The sequence below is a fragment of the Trichechus manatus genome, unplaced genomic scaffold (genome assembly GCF_000243295.1).
Source record: "Trichechus manatus latirostris isolate Lorelei unplaced genomic scaffold, TriManLat1.0 scaffold00038, whole genome shotgun sequence".
Classification (NCBI taxonomy): domain Eukaryota; kingdom Metazoa; phylum Chordata; class Mammalia; order Sirenia; family Trichechidae; genus Trichechus; species Trichechus manatus.
The window spans coordinates 6263202-6282124 of record NW_004443974.1 but is presented as its reverse complement, the minus strand read 5'-3'; the positions used below and the strand labels follow the sequence as shown (position 1 = coordinate 6282124).

The following is an 18923-nucleotide window of genomic DNA, read 5'->3' as shown; positions in this document are numbered from 1 at the left end:
GATATTGTTGATGTGCTGTGAGATTGTTAACTATTATCACAGGGCAACATTTATAGTAACTGTTAAATGTGAAACTATTTTGTTCTGTAAGCCTTCATCTCAAGTGAGAATAACAGCACAATTGGAAGAGCATAGTCAATGGCACTGAACTGTGCATGCAGAAATTTTTGCAATGGTGTATCTTTGGCTATGTGTATTTTCACCAAAAAAAAAAAAAAGAGGTTGAGAAGGTAGAGGGTTGATAAATGTTGTAGGGTTGTTAACCAATGTCATAAAACAACACGTGTACTTCTGTTTCATGAGAAACTATTTGTTCTGTAAGCCTTCACCTAAAGTACAATAAAAAAATAAATTAACAAATTAAAAAAAAAAAGTTAAACATAGCTACCATATGAACCAGAAATTCCACTCCTAAGTATATACCCAAGAGAACTGAAAACATATACTCTCATACAAACTTGTACATGAAAGTTCATAGCAGCTTTATTCTTCATAGCCAAAAAGTAGAAACAACTCAAAAGTCCATCAACGATGAATGGATAAACAAAATGTGGTATATCCATACAGTGAACTATTATTTGGTAAAAAAGGAATAAAGTACTGATACATGCTACAACATGAATAAACCTTGGAAATATTATGCAAAGTGAAAGAAGCCAGACACAAAAGGCCACATATTGTAGATTTCATTTATATGAAATGTCCCGAATAGGGAAATCCAGAGAGACAGAAAGCAGATTAGTTGCCAGGGTCTGGGAGGAGGGGGAAATTGGGAATGACTCCTAACAAATACAGGGTATCTTTTTTCTTTCTTTTCTTTTTTTTTTTTAAATACAGAACAAAGTTTATTAGTGGTTACCAGGGTATAGGGTTTCTTTTATAGGTGATGAAAATGATGTTCTGGAAGTAGATAGTGATTGTGCAACATTGTTAATATACTAAAAACCACTGACTTACAGACTTTAAAATGGTGAATTTTATGTTATGTGAATTGTATCTAAAAAGCTTTTTTAAAAAAAATCTTTAAAACAGAACTCACTGTAAGAATTCAGTCAGATAATATCTGTAGAAAAGCTAAGTAACTAACTTAATGAACCCTCACAATAATCCAATAAGGTACACACCATTACTTTCCCTATTTTAAAGTTGCAGAATTGAGGCACAGAGAGGTTAATGACTTGTCCAAGGTATTACATAATGAACAAGAGGCAGAGAGGCAAGAACAAAAAAAGGTGTCTTTTGATGTCCACTTCAAAGCCTGCTCCATCACACACGTTGCTTAATGACAAGAGCGTGTTTCCATTTCCTCATCTGTGGAATAGAAGTGAGATACTGCTCCCCCATGTTACAGACTGAATTATGTCCCCCCAAATATGTGTTGTAATCCTAACCTCTATGCCTGTGGTTATACAGGTTTTCCCCACTAGCTGAAAGTACAGCATTCCTATAAAAACTTTCATAAGCCAAAATGTCATAAAGCAAAGAAGCAATTACCATTATATGGGCAAAATTTTTGAGCGTTTCTAGACTCAAAAAATAACGTACCAAATCATAGCAAGTAACACATGAAACCCAAAATAACACTAACATATAGTAAAAGCAGGAATGATAAATACATAGCCTATATAAAGTAGAAATAACGTACGTACTATGTAGTTTTCTGATACCTTAGGACACATCTTGCTAATGGATACACAAAATAAATGGAAATAAAGCACAGATGCTCACAAACACATTTCAAAACTATGGCGACTTGATACTGAGATGCTGAGCGTAGTTCCCGGGAAAGGAGCTTGGCAACAACACTCTCACTGCTGAGGTACATGCTGCCTCTTTAACAGCTTACTGCAAATCAAACACTGAACACTTTTTCTGCTTCTCACCTTTTCTCGTAAAGGCAAAAATTCTCTTTAGATTTCTTTCAGTTAGTGAAAACAGGTACTAATGTAGGTCTTTTGTAAAAGTGAAATGGTAGAAAGCAAACTTTTGAAAAGTGGGGGATACCTCTAATCCCATTTGGGAAAGGGTTGTCTTTGTCATGTTAATGAGGCACAATTAGTGTAGACTGTGTCTTAAATCAGTCTCTTCTGAGATATAAAAGAGATGAAACAAGCAAGCGAAAGAAGCAGAGATGGGGAAAGAGAGATGACAATCCAATGAAGGTCTCCCAGGAGCAGAAGCTCAAAGAGACAAAAACATTCCTCCAGAGCCGGCAGAGACAGAAAGCCTTCCCCTAGAGCCGGCACCCTGAATTTGGACTTCTAGTCTCTAAAACTGTGAGAAAATAAATTTCTAGTTGTTAAAGCCATCCACTTGTGATATTTCCGTTATAGCAGCACTAGATAACTAAGACAGTTAACAATCACCATGAAGAAAAGGTCATGGGAATGCTCAATAACAACAGGTAACTTGATAATGCCAGTTTTCAAAATATAACATTAAACCTCATTTACTAGATTTCCTTCTTCACAGGTGTCAGGCCTGCATCGCAGTCTAAAGCCTCCCCCATCTACTTCTGCTCCCTCTCCCCTTTATCCTTCACAGGAGTTTCCCCCAATAAATCTTGACAAAATGAAATACTGCTATTACCTCATTTTACAGATGAGGAAACGGAGGCTCAGAGTTGAAGCAACTAGCCTACAGCCAACTCTTTCTATTGGTTTTCTTTTTAGAGTTTTTCTCACTATAACCTTGGCTCCTCGAGCTAACGATCCTGGCTCTCCCTGGCTACACAGCAGCTACTCATACCCATTTAATCCAGCCTGGGGACCATCCTACCCTGCCTTACTCAGTCTGCTCTCCCTGGAAAAATCTGGTCATCACCCATGAGAACTGCAAATCAGCATATAGAGACGGGGAAAAAAAAATGAAAGACAAAAGTTAGGCTGAGAATATTGTAACTCAGGGCTTTTTTGCTATTACCTAGGGAAACTCTGAAGGTCCCTGGGTGGCATAAATGGTTTGTGCTTGACTACTAACCTAAATTAAAACGATCAACTGCTAACCAAAAGGTTGGAGGTTTGAAACCACCAGCAGCTCTGCGGGAGAAAGATGTGGCGGTCTGCTTCCACAGAGATTTACAGCCTTGGAAACCCTATGGGGTCGCTATGAGTCAGAACTGACTCAATGGCAGTGGGTTTTGTTTTGTTTTTGTTTTTACTAACCTAAAGGTTGATGGTTCAAACCTACCCAGCAGCGCTACGGAAGAAAGACTTGGTGATCTGCTTCCGTAAAGATTACTGCCAAGAAAACCCTATGGAGCATTTCTACTCCGTAACACATGGGGTCTCCATGAGATGGAATCGATTGGATGGCCAGGCTTTGTTTTTTGGGTTAGGAAACTCCTGGTCAGATTCTAAACGGACTACTACTCATTGCCGTAACCTCAGAATAAAGTCTAGGGGAAGGAGCCTAGTCTAAGCACAAGGACAATCATCCCAACAAGGCTGGGGGAGGAAGCACTGTCACTATTGTGAGGGCTGGGGGAGCAGTTCATTGGTCTCAGAGCTCCAAAGAGAAAAGCCAAAGCCCCTCACCTTTACCAGAAACACAAAGCAAATCTCGTACCACAGGTGCAACTAGTCACCAGATTTTCTTGTTTGGGATATAGCTTCCAGGAGGTCTTGTTAACCATAATTCATATTCAAAGAACAAACCGGGTGCTCGTTAACAAACTACAGTGTTCCTGAGCAACTTAAATTTCAAGATAATTACAACAAAATGGCTCAACTCCTCCCACTCCTAAAAATGGAGGAAAAGATTGAGAAAAAAAATGATTGTGGGGCTGGGGCAGGAGGCTAGAGAGAAGAGAGGGAGAAAATTAGGACTAAAAGACAAATCAGAAAACAGAAATAATGTATCATTGGTTTTACTCCCAAATAACCAGAAAAAGGATGTTTCTAAGAACTCCTTAACCAGGAGAATTAGATAATATCAAAAACTGTAAGATAAAGGCATTAAAACTTATTAAGTACCTATGACATTCCAGGCTCACACTAGAAGCCTCACATATAATATCCCATTAATCCCCACAATGATCATAGAAATTATTCCAATTTTACAGATGAAGAAGCCAAAGCACCAAAAAACTAAGCAACCTTGCCCAAGGTCACTGCAGTGCCCACGGAGGTGCACTGCTCAGATCACCTCCAAGAGAACCTGCGAAGAGGAGCATAGCTGCCTGACAGCTTCCAGCTGCTGCACATTCGGATCCATCATGGCATTCACAGGGAGGCCAGATTCTCCGCTTCTCCCAGCCAATGACTAAACATGGCAGAGATACTACAGCAACTGTTTATGCCTAACGTGGAATTCCTCTAACAGGCAGCCTTTGTTTAGGAATGCCCCATGAGCCTGGCAGAGAAGTTTCTCAAAGCTGCATCCTTTCTCACTGGTGTGAAACCTGTATCATGGTCTAAAGGCTCTCCCTGTCTACTCCTAGGAGTCTGCTTCGCAGAGGACCTAAGCTGACAAAGCTGGAGAGTGACAGAACAGAGATTTGTACCTAGGTCTGTCTAACCCCAGACGAAGCCCTTGTACTCTCCTTTAAACCACAGAAATTTATTGATTGCTAAATAAATCAGCTTGCTAAACCAAATGACCAACTTTCAGACCTTAGCTTCCTTGATCCATCAGCAGCACTCAGCACAGCCGATCACTCCCTCATCTTTGGAACACTTTCTTCACCTGGCTTCCAGGATCCCCCCCAACCCCACTCTCCTAGTTCTCCCACCTCACAGGTCACGTGTTCTCAGTCTCCTTTGCTAGCTCCTCCTCACTTCCCTGACCCCTAAACTCTGAAGTGTCCAGGGCTCATTCTCCAAACCTCTTTCTTCACTATCTACATTTACTCTATAAAGTTGCTGTTGTTGTTAGGTGCCATCGAGCCAGTTCCGACTCATAGCGACCCTATGTACAACAGAACGAAACACTGCCCAGTCCTGAGCCCACTGTTGGAGCTGCTGTGTCAATCCAACTTGTCGAGTCTTCTTCTTTTTCGTTGACCCCCTACTTTACCAAGCATGATGTCCTTCTCCAGGGACTGATCCAGCCCTCTAACCTCCTCTACATGCTCACGATTCCCAAATTTCTCTCTCTAGTCCATACCTGTTATCTGAACTCCAAACTCATACATCAAACAGCTTACTTGATCTCTCCATTTGGATGTCTCATAGTATCCCAAAATAAATATGTACAAAACCTGATCTTCCCCCACATCCAACATGTTCCTCCAACAGTCTGCCCCATCTCAGTAAATGGCAACTCCATTCTTCCAGTTGTCTGGGTCAAAAATCTTGAAGGTCATCCTTGAGTCTTCTCTTTCTAAATCCACATCCAGTCCATAAGCAAATCCTGGCAGCTTTTCCTTTAAAATTAATCCAGAATCCAACCACTTCTCACCAACTCTACCATTACCACACTAGTCCCAAGCCACCATCATCTCTTTCTAGCTTACTGCAATAGCTCCTAACTGGTCCCCTGCTTTCACCCTTGCCTTCACTCCAGAGAGAAAAATATGACCATCTGACACATTGTGTGTGTATGCGTTTGTGTTACTGTCTGTCTCCCCTATAGAATTTAAATACGGCAGAGGCTTTGTCTGGTGTGTTCACTGCTGTATCTTCAGTGTCTAGAACTGTGCCTGGCACATAGTAGGTATTCAATAAATATCCATTAAATATATTTATGAGTGTCCTAGAATTTTTACATTTCAGTATAAAAATTATATCTTGAAGAAAGAATACATGGTTGACTGCTGCCAAGGGAAAGAAACTGGGGACTGACTTGCAAAGGGAGACAGCAGAACTTTTCAGGGTGACTAAATTGTTCTATAAAGATTACAGCCTTGGAAACCCTATGGAGCAGTTCTATCCTGCCCTATAGGATCGCTGTGAGTTGGAATCAACTTGACAGCAACAAGTTTTAGGCTTACTTTACTCATGTGTACATAAAAAGTAATAGAATGAAATGAGTTAAGTAATACAGCATGCGGCCTAGAACAGAGTTTGCATTAAACAGTTAGTTTAGCTCAGCTGCTAACCAAAAGGTCGGCAGTTCAATCTACCAGCCACTCCTTGGAAATCCCACGGGGCAGTTCTACTCTGTCCTATAGAGTCACTATGAGTTGGAGTTGACTCAACAGCAATGGGTTTGATTTTCTTTTTTTTTTTTTTTGCCTAATATTAGGAGGCATTCAATAATAATAGGTTTCCTAAAAGAGCAACGTCAAGTTTGACTCTGAGGGCCACTTGTGTGTGGTGTAGATGTCTGTCCGGCCCTGAAATACCCATGTCTTTAAGAAGCTGAGCAATACGCAGTGCTGTTGCAAACAGGCACTCAGTCAAGCAACAATAGCTACACCAAGACCTCCCATACTCCGCAGTCACTTCTTTCCCAATTACAGTCCCCTTCCACCACTTCACACCCACAGCAGAAGAACGGGAAGCAACGTCTAGAGAGATCATTTTAACGCTGTTAGTTAAGGTGAAAATTTTAAACAACTAATATGTTTAACAACTGTGAACTAGATAATGCTATGCGTAAAATGCAAACACTATACAGCCTTTAAAAAGAGTGAGGACAAATGACAAATCGTCACCAGAGAGGGCAATGGCATGTTAAGGTCGGGGGAAAAAAAAAAAGCAGAATCGTATATATAGCATAATCCCTTATCCTTACAAGAAAAATGAGGAGACAGAGACATGTGCTTGAATTTACAGAGAAAAAAATGTAGAAAGTCAAGGTGTTAAAGTGGTTACCTATGGAGAGGATGGAAGGGATTTTAATTTTTTACTTAATTCTATTTAAAATAAAACCAATGCAGATAGTGATGAAAACTAAGGAAAGAAGAGGGGGACAATCATGGAAGGATGCAACCCTGGTGGGGATTGAGTCAGTCATGTGTACTTTTGTTTCGTGGGTGAAGTTATGATTTCCTAACAGTGTTTATTTAAAGCCAGACATGTAACATGGTACTTGCAAACCAAAGGAGCCCCATTCTACTTAGTGTGGTTTTCCCACTAATATTTGTTAAAACAATGAGTAAGGGAGTATTTGTTTCTTTGTTTTGGGGCATAGTGAAGACATGAATAGGGCAAAGGTAGAAATCTGGTTTGTTCAAAATGAACCGCTCACAACTTTTCAGTTCCCCTTGAAAAGACTAATATTCTAGATAGAGAGATGAGAGCAGGAAGAAAGAAAGTAACAAAGATCCAAGTTCTAATTATGCTTCTGCCACTTACTAGCTACGTGACACTAGGCATTAACCTTTGTGAGCTTCAGGTCACTCATCAGTTAAATGGACATAAGAATAGTGTCCTCACCTCATAGTGTTGCTGTCAAAATTTGGGGGGAAACTGTAAAGCATTCAGCATAGCACCTGGTATAGTGCAGGTGATTAATCAATGGTACCAAAAATTTAATCAATTTAAATAAACTTAAAAAATTAATCAATGGTACCAAAAAAAGTAGAAGGAACTATTTCAATGCATCTTTCTTAATGAGAATGTTCAGGGAAATCCATGCAGTTGACTGACTTATCTAAATAAAACAGCACTGGCCAGAGAAGAAACTAAGAGCTATACACATTGTCAGTGGGGAAGAATAGAACCCAGAGCCTCAAAGGCTCAATGGTATTTTACCTGAGGAGGAGCCACACAGAGCTGGATTCTGACAGGCCTTGGAAAGAAGACTTGGTGATAAGGACCACTCAAGCTCCAAATCTGACCTGTTATTGATTTAGGATTTAACGCCCCCTACTTCTATGAGTTGGAATTGACTCCATGGCAATGGGTTTGGGGTTTGGTTTTTCTGGTTTACTTCCCAAAAGGATTAGAGGCAGATTATAGTAAGAGTCATGTACCCAGTAGACTCATTTAAATAAGAATGTAAGAATCAGAAGAGTATAATGGGGGTGAGGTTCTAGCTGAGATCCACTGCAACTGAAAGTTGGGCATCCAGAGTTAAGGCAAAAAAAGCAAATTTGCAGACTATCATTAGGCCTAGGAAGAATCATGATCAATTAGGAAAGGCAGATTTTCCTAAAACGAAACTTGAAATTTTATAATTAGAAATGGATCCCAGGAATTTATGCCCCTTCCCCTCCCGCCCCCCAAAAAACCAACTCCTAACATAAGCCTTGGTATGTTATTTTCCTTCTTACAGCTTTGCCAATTACCAGCTGTGTGACCTGAAGCCAATGCCTCACCTCTCTGTATCTGTTTCCTCGTGATGCTCCTACCTATTTGTGAAAAGGAATGAAGGAAATAGCAACATTTGCTAGCATTAACTTGGTGATTACTAAGCATCAAAAGTTTTGTGTAGATTATCTTACTGAAATCTCCCAATAACCCATATAAGGGAAGTCCTGTAAATACCATTTTACAGATAAGCTCTTTGACATTTGGAGGTAGAGACAGTTGCATTGTCACACAGCTAAAAAGCAGAAGAGCTTTTAAAATACTTATAAAATACTAAAACATGTATTAACCACTATACTGTTCCCCTGTATATGTCAAGCACCTAACAGTTCCTGGCACATAGTAGGTGCTCAATATATTAGTTCTCATCCTTACTCCTTCCTTTTCTCCTGGAGTAAAATTATACATACACACACACAGAGAACTGAAAGTTTATTGAAATAGTAGTCTCTTATACAGCTTCATTCCTCTAAGAAAATCATACTATTTAATCTATTTTCTCTACAAATCCCACCAAATCTCTATATCATTATGTATCATTTCACCCATTTTACAAATGAGGAACTAAAAGGTAGTAAGCTGCTAGGGTGATGTGCCAAGAGTCATGTGGAAATCACTGCCAAAACCAAATAATAACCTCAGTCCCCTTACTTCTAAATCAACCTTTATCCTCTCACATGACACAGCCTCTATAATAAAGAACAGATCATTCATTTTTTATCTGGAAAACTACCAAACATATAATTCAGTAAGGGGCCTCATGACCCCACCACCTTGTCAAATGGAAGAAAGTACATAAAAAATGAGCTTTGCAGGAGCAGACGGTTTTGGTCTGTCAACTTTCTCTTGGATTACGCCCATTAACCAACATAAAATAATGTAAAATATAACATAACAGATCCCCACGTCCTTGGAAATTCAAGTTAAACTCACTGATCCTTCAAACTGCACTTATATACAATGCACCAAGGGCGACTATTAACTCCTGTGGGTCTGCAGAAGTGTAAATAATGTCAATTAGATCTTCGAAAGAAAAATATGATACGCAACTGGACTGCTCTAAGAAGAATCCAAGTCAGCAATGAGCACTTAGCTGCACAAATTCATAGCACCACAAAATTTTGGAATGCTAAAAGGGATCTGACAGGTCACAGTCCCTTCATCTAGTATATGAGGAAACCAAGGCACAAGGAGGTTAAGTGGCTTGTCCAAGGTTTCACAGAGTTAGTAGAGCAAGAACTAGAAAATGAACTTGCTAACTACTATACAGGAGTCCCAGGGTGGTGCAAATGGTTAAGGGTTGGACTATTAACCAAAAGGCTGGTGGTTTAAACCCACCCAGAAGCACCATGGAAGTAAGTCCTGGCAACCTGCTTCTGAAAGCTCATAGCCTTGAAAACTCTACGGAGCAGTTTCTACTCTGCACACCTGGCACTCTCATGAGTTGGAATAGACTCGACGGTAACTAACAACAACTACTACTACACATTCCACTTGCAAATCTTGCTTCTAATATCCATAAGAACATTTAGCACTTTCCATTTAGCCATCAATACCTTGTTGCCATCGGGTCGATTCTGACTCACAGTGACCCTATAGGACAGAGTAGAACTGCCCCATAGGTTTCCAAGGCTGTAAATCTTTACGGAAGCAGACTGCCACATCTTTCTCCTGGCCATCAATACAGAAAAGTAATATAGTACAGGAGAAAGAGCCTGTATTTTGGTAACAGGAAAACCCAGAATTCAAATCCTGACTCTGCCATTTAATGTGGTCAAGTCCCTCAATTTCTCTAAAGTTCATTTTTTCATCTGTAAACTGTGGATAATAGTGAGTTCCACCATGGTGGTAGAGCTGGAGGTAATATCAACAAGGGGCCTGGCACACGGCCTGTGTGTTCCATGACGGCAAGGACCATGGCTATACATCCCTAGCACCGAGCAGAGTCTGGCACATGGTACATCATCAGAAAATTGGCTGAACAAAATCAATGAACTAACCAAGCAAACAGGTGCTGGACTTGAACCCAGGTCTATCTGGTTCTTAAACACTAAGCTATATTGCTCCCATTCACATGATTTCAAAGCCTTACAAAGTACTGAGAACATAATGGAACAAGACAGTCATTTGTTGGCCGTAAGGCAGGAAAAATTTCAGTGGGGAAAGTCCCTAGATTCTTAGTGTTAGGATTAATTTTTGTTGTTAGCATGGGTACACATGGCGCTTTAGAATCAACTAAATTTGGGTTCAGGTCCCAGCTTCAGCACAAGCTGTGTGACGTCAGAGATATTACTTTACATTTCTGAGCCTAAATTTCCATACCTGAAAAAACCCTACTTCATAGGGATTGTGTGACAAATGAGGCAATATATGTAAAGGAATGCAGGATGATGTGTGGCACACGAAGACACTCAACTATTGTTACATTCCATTTCCCTTTAAGCTATTTGAAAGCTTCATTAATTCAATTCACTTCGGTCTCTGTTCAAATGTCATTTCCTTCCTGATCCTCGCTATCTACAGTAACACACCCCAACACTCCCCATCCCCTTACCCTGCTGATTTCTCTTCATCCTTCTTACCATCCCATGACATTACATTATGTATTTATTTCCTTTTCTAGTTACTGTGCCTCCTCAACTAGAATGTAAGCCCCACAAGGACAGGAACTTTCTGTCATCAGTTTTGTTTACTACTATATCTCAACAATTAGGAGAGTGCCTGGCAAGTAGTGAGTGCTTAATAAATATCTGTCCAAATGACTGAATGCATTAATTCAACACTTGAGACTTGCTATATGTGAGTGAGACACTGTAGGAATAGGGACTTAAAGATAATTAAGAAATGGTCCCCTATCCTCAAAGAGCTTCCAGTCTAAAGAAGGATATATAAAAAGATAATTATATTAACAGTAAATAAATCCTATAGCATTCCAATATCCAAAGTGCTATGGGATTACAAAAGGAGAAACTGATTCTGTCTGCTATGGAAGCTGAGAAAATTTATGTCTAACCTGGAATACTGCAGTTGCCTCCCAACTGCTCTCTCTGCACCAATTCTGTCCCCTACATTCCATTTGTTAATTAGTAGCCAGAGAGATCCCCACTTCCCCCGCTTAAATACTTCCAACGGCATTCGTTTACATTTCGAACAAAATCCAAACTCCTTACCATGCCCTGTAAAGCCCAAATGATCAGCCTGTTGACTGGTCCAACCTCCATACATATGTGTGTATGTTACATATGTGTGTGTGTGTATTATACATATAATACACACACATATATAATTTCTATGTTTATATATAATAAAACCACTCTCTCTCCCTTACTCAATTTCAGAAACACTGGCCTTTTTCATTTTCAAACATGCCAAGGTCTGTTCTGACTCAGGGCCTTTGTGCTTGCTATTCACTCTGCCTGGAAAGCTCTTCCCCTGGGCTGGCTCTTCCTCATCATTTAGCTCTCAGCTCAAATGCTATCCCCTTAAAGAGTCCTCCTAGGCTAAAACTGCCCCTTCCACCATCACCTCCTCCACGTCACTCTCTATCAGATCCTTTTCTTTCTTCATAGCATTTCACCATCTGGAATGACTTTATCCATTTATCTGTCCTATCTTCTCAACCAGAATGTAAACAACATGAGGACAAGGACTTTGTCAGGTTTACTACTACATCCCCAGTACCTAGCACATAGTAGGTACTCAACAAATATTTCTTAATTAATAAAGTGAATCTCAAAAGACGCTGAAGTTTTCCAGGATGAAAGGTACAGGTAAAGTATGCTATTGGCCTAACAGTATCATGGAGTGTTGGTTTCCTTCCAAGGACAACTGCCCCATTTCATCAAAATATATGAATTACAGCCAAACTTACTTGGGAATGGGCACCCGAATTAGCGTCCCTTCCACTTCCGGGTTCAGATTCATTCCACTTTCTCTTATAGCCTTGATAGCTGCAGCTGTACACTGAAAACCAGATCAAAAGGTAAACAGAATTAGTAAATAATTATTACCAGATGCAAGCCCTCTGTCGATAACTGGCAACCCATCTTGGCAGAACATGGAAACATTTAGTTCTGTTACCAGTAAGATCAGGAAGTTACATTGGTGTAGAGTGCTTTGATCAAGCTGAATAGCAAACTATGTCCACTCCTGGTACCAGTGTACTGCGGGAGGAAAAAAAGCAAAAAGAAGAAAAAAGAAAAAGAAAACAGCTCTGCTTCTTTGAAAAGATTTCAATGGTTTGAAGCAACGCAGATCAAAACCACAATAAATCCTCAAGGGAGGGGGGCTGTTCTGTGCAAAGATTGGTATAAAGACAGATGAAAGATTTTATATGTTAAAAATTCCAGTTGACATTTTACACTCAAAATATACCAGTGCCGATTTGGAATGAGTAAATAAATTTAACTCATTCGCATCTACACTCACACCAAACTCACTCATGTTTTGGAACAAGTAATAAATCTCTACTACCAGGAAAGGCATAGCAGTTAAAAGCATGGGCTTTGGAGTCAGAAAGATCTCAGTTCAGATCCCAGCTGTGCTAACCACGTGACCCGGGCAACATCCTTGACCATTCTGAGCCTCCATTTTGTAATGAGAGAAAAGGAGATCCTGTTGTACCTCAAACTCAGAGCGGACTGAATAAAATAACATGAGCAATACATCTTGTTCTACGTCTGGCACACAGTAAAAGTCAAGGGGAGTTATTATATAAATACATAGTATGTATTTATCATATTAAAGTAAGAATGCATAGAACACCCAAACAAGGCTAAGTCAATGTCATCATCTAGCTGATGCACTGCTGCCCTGCCTGACATCTTTCAGGGGTTTCTCTGACACAGTCTTGCTCTCTAATGTGCCAGGTGACACACTGGTACACTGATTTCCCAAAGTGACTCACCTCACACTCAAGCAACATTATAACCATTGCAACTGGTATGCAATCATAAAGGACAGCAAGAAAACAGAGATACTTTCATTGGCATGAATATGTGGAATTCATCAAAACAAGGCCTCTGACATTTTCAAAAGAATTTTAGGTTTGATCAGAGCCAATCTACATCACATAGAAAGAGTTCTATAGTCACGGGATCGATTCCTGGCCTTGAGTTTTTCTAAAGTTTCTGGTTTAAATGAGTGGTAGTTGCTGCACACCTATTTTACTGTCCCAATTTTTTTACGGGGTGCCTAAAACTCTCCATTTCATTTTAAAATGATCTTAATTCTGCATCTGTATGAAGTACTACTATAAGTCAAAAAGACAAACCAGAACTTTCACGTGTAGATGAATCATCTTCTTGGAAGGCTATACACAGATCTAACAGTGTGGCCACTGCTGAAAATAGTAAATTCTTAAAATGGTACCACTGACCACAGACTGTCAAAGCTATAAAAAAAGTCTTTGACATAGTCAAGTACAGCCCTTCATTATGTATGTGGAGACCTATAGGATAAGGTCACATCCCTAAAAGTACACATAGTCTTCCCTAAGAGCCCAACAGAAGTCCAGTAAGGACCCCACCCATCACACTTTGAGTTACCAGCAGAGTTAGGAGGAGACTCTAGGCTCCCCAACTCCAAGCCCAATGATGCTACTTTGTCTATATTTTCTTCCAAATCCCCTAACTTAATTTATGCCCCCAAATGATTTGGAATTAGGTCTGGTGTATAAAGGGTATACCAAAAAACCAAACCCACTGAGGTCGAATCAATTCTAACTTGTAGAGACCCCATACCATTTTAAGAATTTACTGAGTGCTTTAATCACTGTGCGACCAAAGCTCCTAAAGGGTATGGCCAAGTTAAACAAAAGAGGTGGATAAAGAAATTAATTTTCCTCCGGAAGAAAACTGCCATCTTCCTTAATAAAATGAAATACAGACCTCTAAGGTTAACAATAAAGGGAATCTCCACTTTGAAGGGTAGCCTGGTCTCAAACCTCCAAATCCTTCTCTTCTGAAGCTTGTTACCGAATGACTGATTACTCACTGCTGTCACATCCCACCACTACCACTTCTCTTTCACAGTCTGGCCCAAGTATTTACTTATAACCTACCCCTGTAGGCACTGGAGCACCCAGTGCTGACACCAAGCTGGAAGGAACATTTAAACTATCTTTATTTAGGGATCTTGAATGGCAAAAGGGAAATAAAAATAAAAAGTAACATGAAACCAGATAGACTGGATTATAAGACACAGCTTGCCCTATGGGGATTCCAACCTGCTCCCATGTGGTTAGTGAACTACCACCTGAACTACTCAACAGAAAAACCTATATATAAAGAAAATAAGATCTCCTCACTGAAGGACTGCTCACCAGTATCCCAGGGCAAACAGGTTGCTCTCAAATGGCAATACTGATCAACTGGTTGTGGCTGCTTAGAGTACTGTGCCAGAAAGATCATAATTCCCATCTGGGGTCAGGCACGAAAGGAGTGCGGTGATCAATTAGCAATGTGTGTCATTGCTGTTCTTAAGCTAATCTATGCTAAAGGACAAAAGATGATAAAACATTGTGGACAGGTGAAGCAAGGTCTTGAAGAGTTTGGGATCAAGTCAACTTTGTTAGGGTCTTTTTAATTACTGGCCTTCCATTTCCTTTACTTTCCAGTGAGTCCCTAGAATATAAGGTCTATGAGAGCAAAGGCCTTGTCTAACTTAATTAGCACTGATCTCCCAGCACCTCAAGTAGAGCCTAATATATTGCAAGGACTCAAAAAATATCTGTTCAACCACTGAATGAATGCTAAAACACTTTGGTGTCACACAGATGTATATTCAAACCTTGGCCCTATAATTTACAAGAGTGTGAACCTGAGGAGGTATTTTACTTCTCTGAGCCTCAGTTTCCTCATCTATAAAATGGAATAAACAATGTCTAATTTTTGAGAGTAGCTGTGTTGCTCACATGACACAAAACATGAAAACGTGCTTGGCAATATAGCAGACACAATACACGTTAGCTCCCTTTCCTCCGTAAGAGAATAACGAAGCCTGGAGAATTTTTTTTTCATTTGCCTTGTTTCGTTCAAATTGTGCTGTGGTTTTCATCCCCTTCTTTTATTTCCCATCATGAACTCTAGCTGCAGGCAAGTTTATGGAAGGTAGCAACCGTATGTATCATTTATCAAGCAGGACACATGTTAAACAAATGCAACACAGTTTTCTGTCTTCAATCCATTCGAAAAGATTATGCATGTAAATCTGCATCGTGTCACTACAGCATGACACAGAAATGCTCAGGTTTGGAAAGGAAGCCAACTGCATGTGAAACAGAAAGGAATTACATAAACACAGAGAGGATTAGCTCAGCATTCTGAAGCTATGAACCTGGGTACTCCATGGACGGCTTCTACGCTGGAGGAAGGAAATGTTTAGTTAGAGCTATTTGTTTAATATATACACCAGATGAGATAAAGGAATTCAAAGGACAATGTAACTCACACTTCCTCACTCTGTCCCTATAAATGAACCTCTCTACCAAGATGCTTGTAAGGTTTTTCAAAACCCACAGAATTTCAACTTGGAGAAATGACGAGATGCCTTGGTTGAAAAATGAAGATACACTCCAACTTCGTAAGAAAAAATTAAGCTGTTAATACCGCTTCCTGCCTCATAAGATGTTCTGGTGGCCAATCAGGTGCTTCTTCTGTGCATGCCATTTGCTATTTAATAACAGAAGTGGCTGGCTCTGAAAAGCAATCTGCCTGATGAGGTCTTCAAGCTGTGTAATTAGGAGGCTATTCCCCAAATTGGCCTATGGTGCCTACGGGATTAGATGAAGAAGGGGGAGAGGGTTCAATGGTTGGTGGGGAGTGGTGGGGAGGAAGAAGCCAGAAAGGGAAAGAGTTGATAGTTCCCTTCTCATCCATTTTGTTGCTCCTCAGTACCACCAGGAGTGAGTGCCTCCCTTCCCTAAACCTAATGACAAGTACTCATCCAGTCAAGGAAAATTTACAGAGTGCTTCCACATGCCAGGCACTATGTTAGTTGCTGAGCACAATCAATTAAGTCAGATATGATTGTTACATTTCAAACTTAAAATCTAGTGGAAGTGGGATGAAAAATAAACATGTAAATAAATGTGTAACTATTACTAGTGATAAGTGCAATGAAGAAAAAGGACTGTGCTATATAAGAGAGCTTAGTGTGGAGGAATAATTTAGATTGGGAAGATTAAGAAAGGCTTCCCTGAGAAAGTGACATTTAAGCTATGATCCGGAATATGAGTAGCAATTAGCCAGGCAAGAGTGTTCCAAGCAAAGGGAATAGAATATGTAAAGGCCCTGAGAAGGGAAAGCGCTTGGTGCGTTTGGGGAATTGAAAGAAGGCCAGTGTGGCTAGAGTGCAGTGCAAGGATGATAGTGATACAAAATAACACTGGAAAGACTGGCGAGACAGGCAGGGGCCAGGCCATGCAAAGCCTTCTAGGCCACGGTACGGATTTTGGACTTGCTCTTAAAGATTATTTGATGCCACTGATAAATTTAAAGCATGAGAACTGCATGATCCAATATACATTTTTAAAAGTTCACTCTAGCTGCAATACAGAGAATGGAATGGGGGAGTGGCGAGTAATAGTGTGCCTAGCATATTAGCTACAAGAGCCCTCTGATTTGAGCATAGAAAAGGAAGGAATACTCCCAAACTCATTCTATGAAGCCAGCATAACCCTGATGCCAAAACCAGGTAAAGGAACCACAAAAAAGGAAAATTACAGACCAATATCCCTCATGAACACTGATGGAAAAATCTTCAACAAAATTCTAGCCAATAGAATTCAACAACGTATCAAAAAAATAATTCACCATGATCAAGTGGGATTTATACCAGCTATGCAGGGATGGTTCAACTTTAGAAAAACAATCAATGTAATCCATCACATAAATAAAACAAAAGACAAGAACCACATGATCTTATCAATTGATGCAGAAAAGGCATTTGACAAAGTCCAACACCCATTCATGACAAAAACTCTCAGTAAAATAGGAATAGAAGGGAAATTCCTCAACATAATTAAGGGCATTTATACAAAACCAACAGCCAACATCATCCTAAATGGAGAGAATCTGAAAGCATTCCCTTTAAGAATGGGAACCAGACACTTCATCACCATTCTTATTCAACACTGTGCTGGAGGTCCTAGCCAGAGCAATTAGGCTAGAAAAAGACATAAAGGGCATCCAAATTGGTAAGGAAGAAGTTAAAATATCTCTGTTTGCAGATAATATGATCTTATACACAGAAAACCCCAAAGAATCCACAAGAAAACTACTGGAACTAACAGATGATTTCAGCAAAGTATCAGGATACACGGTAAACATACAAAAATCAGTTGGATTCCCCCACACCAACAAAGAGAACTTTGAAGAGGAAATCATCAAATCAATACCATTTACAATAGCCCCCAAGAAGATAAAATACTTAGGAGTAAATCTAACCAGAGATGTAAAAGACCTATACAATGAAAATTACAAGACACTACTGCAAGAAACCAAAAGAGACCTGCATAAGTGGAAAAACATAACTTGCTCATGGATAGGAAGACTCAACATTGTGAAAATGTCAATTCTACCCAAAGCAATCTATAGATACAATGCAATCCCGACCCAAATTCCAACGGCATTTTTTACTGAGATGGAGAAACAAATCACCAACTTCATATGGAAAGGGAAGAGGCCCCAGATAGATAAAGCATTACTGAAGAAGAAAAACAAAGTCGGAGGCATCGCACTACCTGATTTTAGAACCTATTATACCGCCATGATAGTCAAAACAGCCTGGTACTGGTACAACAACAGATACATAGACCAATGGAACAGAATTGGGAATCCAGACGTAAGTTCACCCACCTATGAGCAGCTGATATTTGACAAAGGCCCAAAGTCCGTTAATTGGGGAAAACACAGTCTCTTTAACAAAAAGTGCTGACATAACTGGACATCCATCTACCAAAAAAAAAAAATGAAATAAGACGCATACCTCACACCATGCACAAAAACTAACTCAAAATGGGTCAAAGGCCTAAATATAAAATCTAAAACAATAAAGATCATAGAAGAAAAAGTAGGGACAGTGCTAGGAGCCATAATACATAACATAAACAGAACACAAACCATCAGTAACAATGCACAAACACCAGAAGAGAAACTAGATAACTGGAAGCTCCTAAAAATCAAACACTTATGCTCATCAAAAGACTTCACCAAAAGAGTCAAAAGACAACCTACAGACTGGGGAAAATATTTTGGCTATGACAAATCCCGGTCAGCATCTAATCTCTAAAATCTACAAGACAGTGCAAAACCTCAACAAAAAAAAGACAAATAACCCACTTGAAAAATGGGCAAAAGATATGAACAGGCATTTTACCAAAGAAGACGTTCAGGCGGCTAACAGACACATGAGGAAATGCTCATGATTATTAGCCATTAATGAAATGCAAACCAAAACTACAATGAGATACCATCTCACCCCAACAAGGCTGGCATTAATCCAAAAAACACAAAATAATAAATGCTGGAGAGGTTGTGGAGAGACTGGAACACTTATACACTGTTGGTGGGAATGTAAAATGGTACAACTACTTTGGAAATCGATTTGGTGCTTCCTTAAAAAGCTAAAAATAGAAGAACCATATGATCCAGCAATCCCACTCCTTGGAATATATTCTAGAGAAATAAGAGCCATCACATGAATAGGTATATGCACACCCATGTT

General features: G+C 39.8%; 1 protein-coding gene across 4 annotated transcripts in view; it reads right to left on the bottom strand.

Annotated features, from left to right (window-relative positions):
- Window positions 1–18923, bottom strand: part of MRRF (mitochondrial ribosome recycling factor) — a 78748-nt gene that overhangs the window by 28791 nt on the left and 31034 nt on the right. For all 4 annotated transcript variants that reach the window (XM_023730683.1, XM_004375628.2, XM_023730681.1 and 1 more), the window contains exon 5: window positions 12070–12161. In XM_023730683.1, the coding sequence (XP_023586451.1) occupies window positions 12070–12161 (92 nt within the window). The remainder of the gene's footprint in view (window positions 1–12069; window positions 12162–18923) is intronic.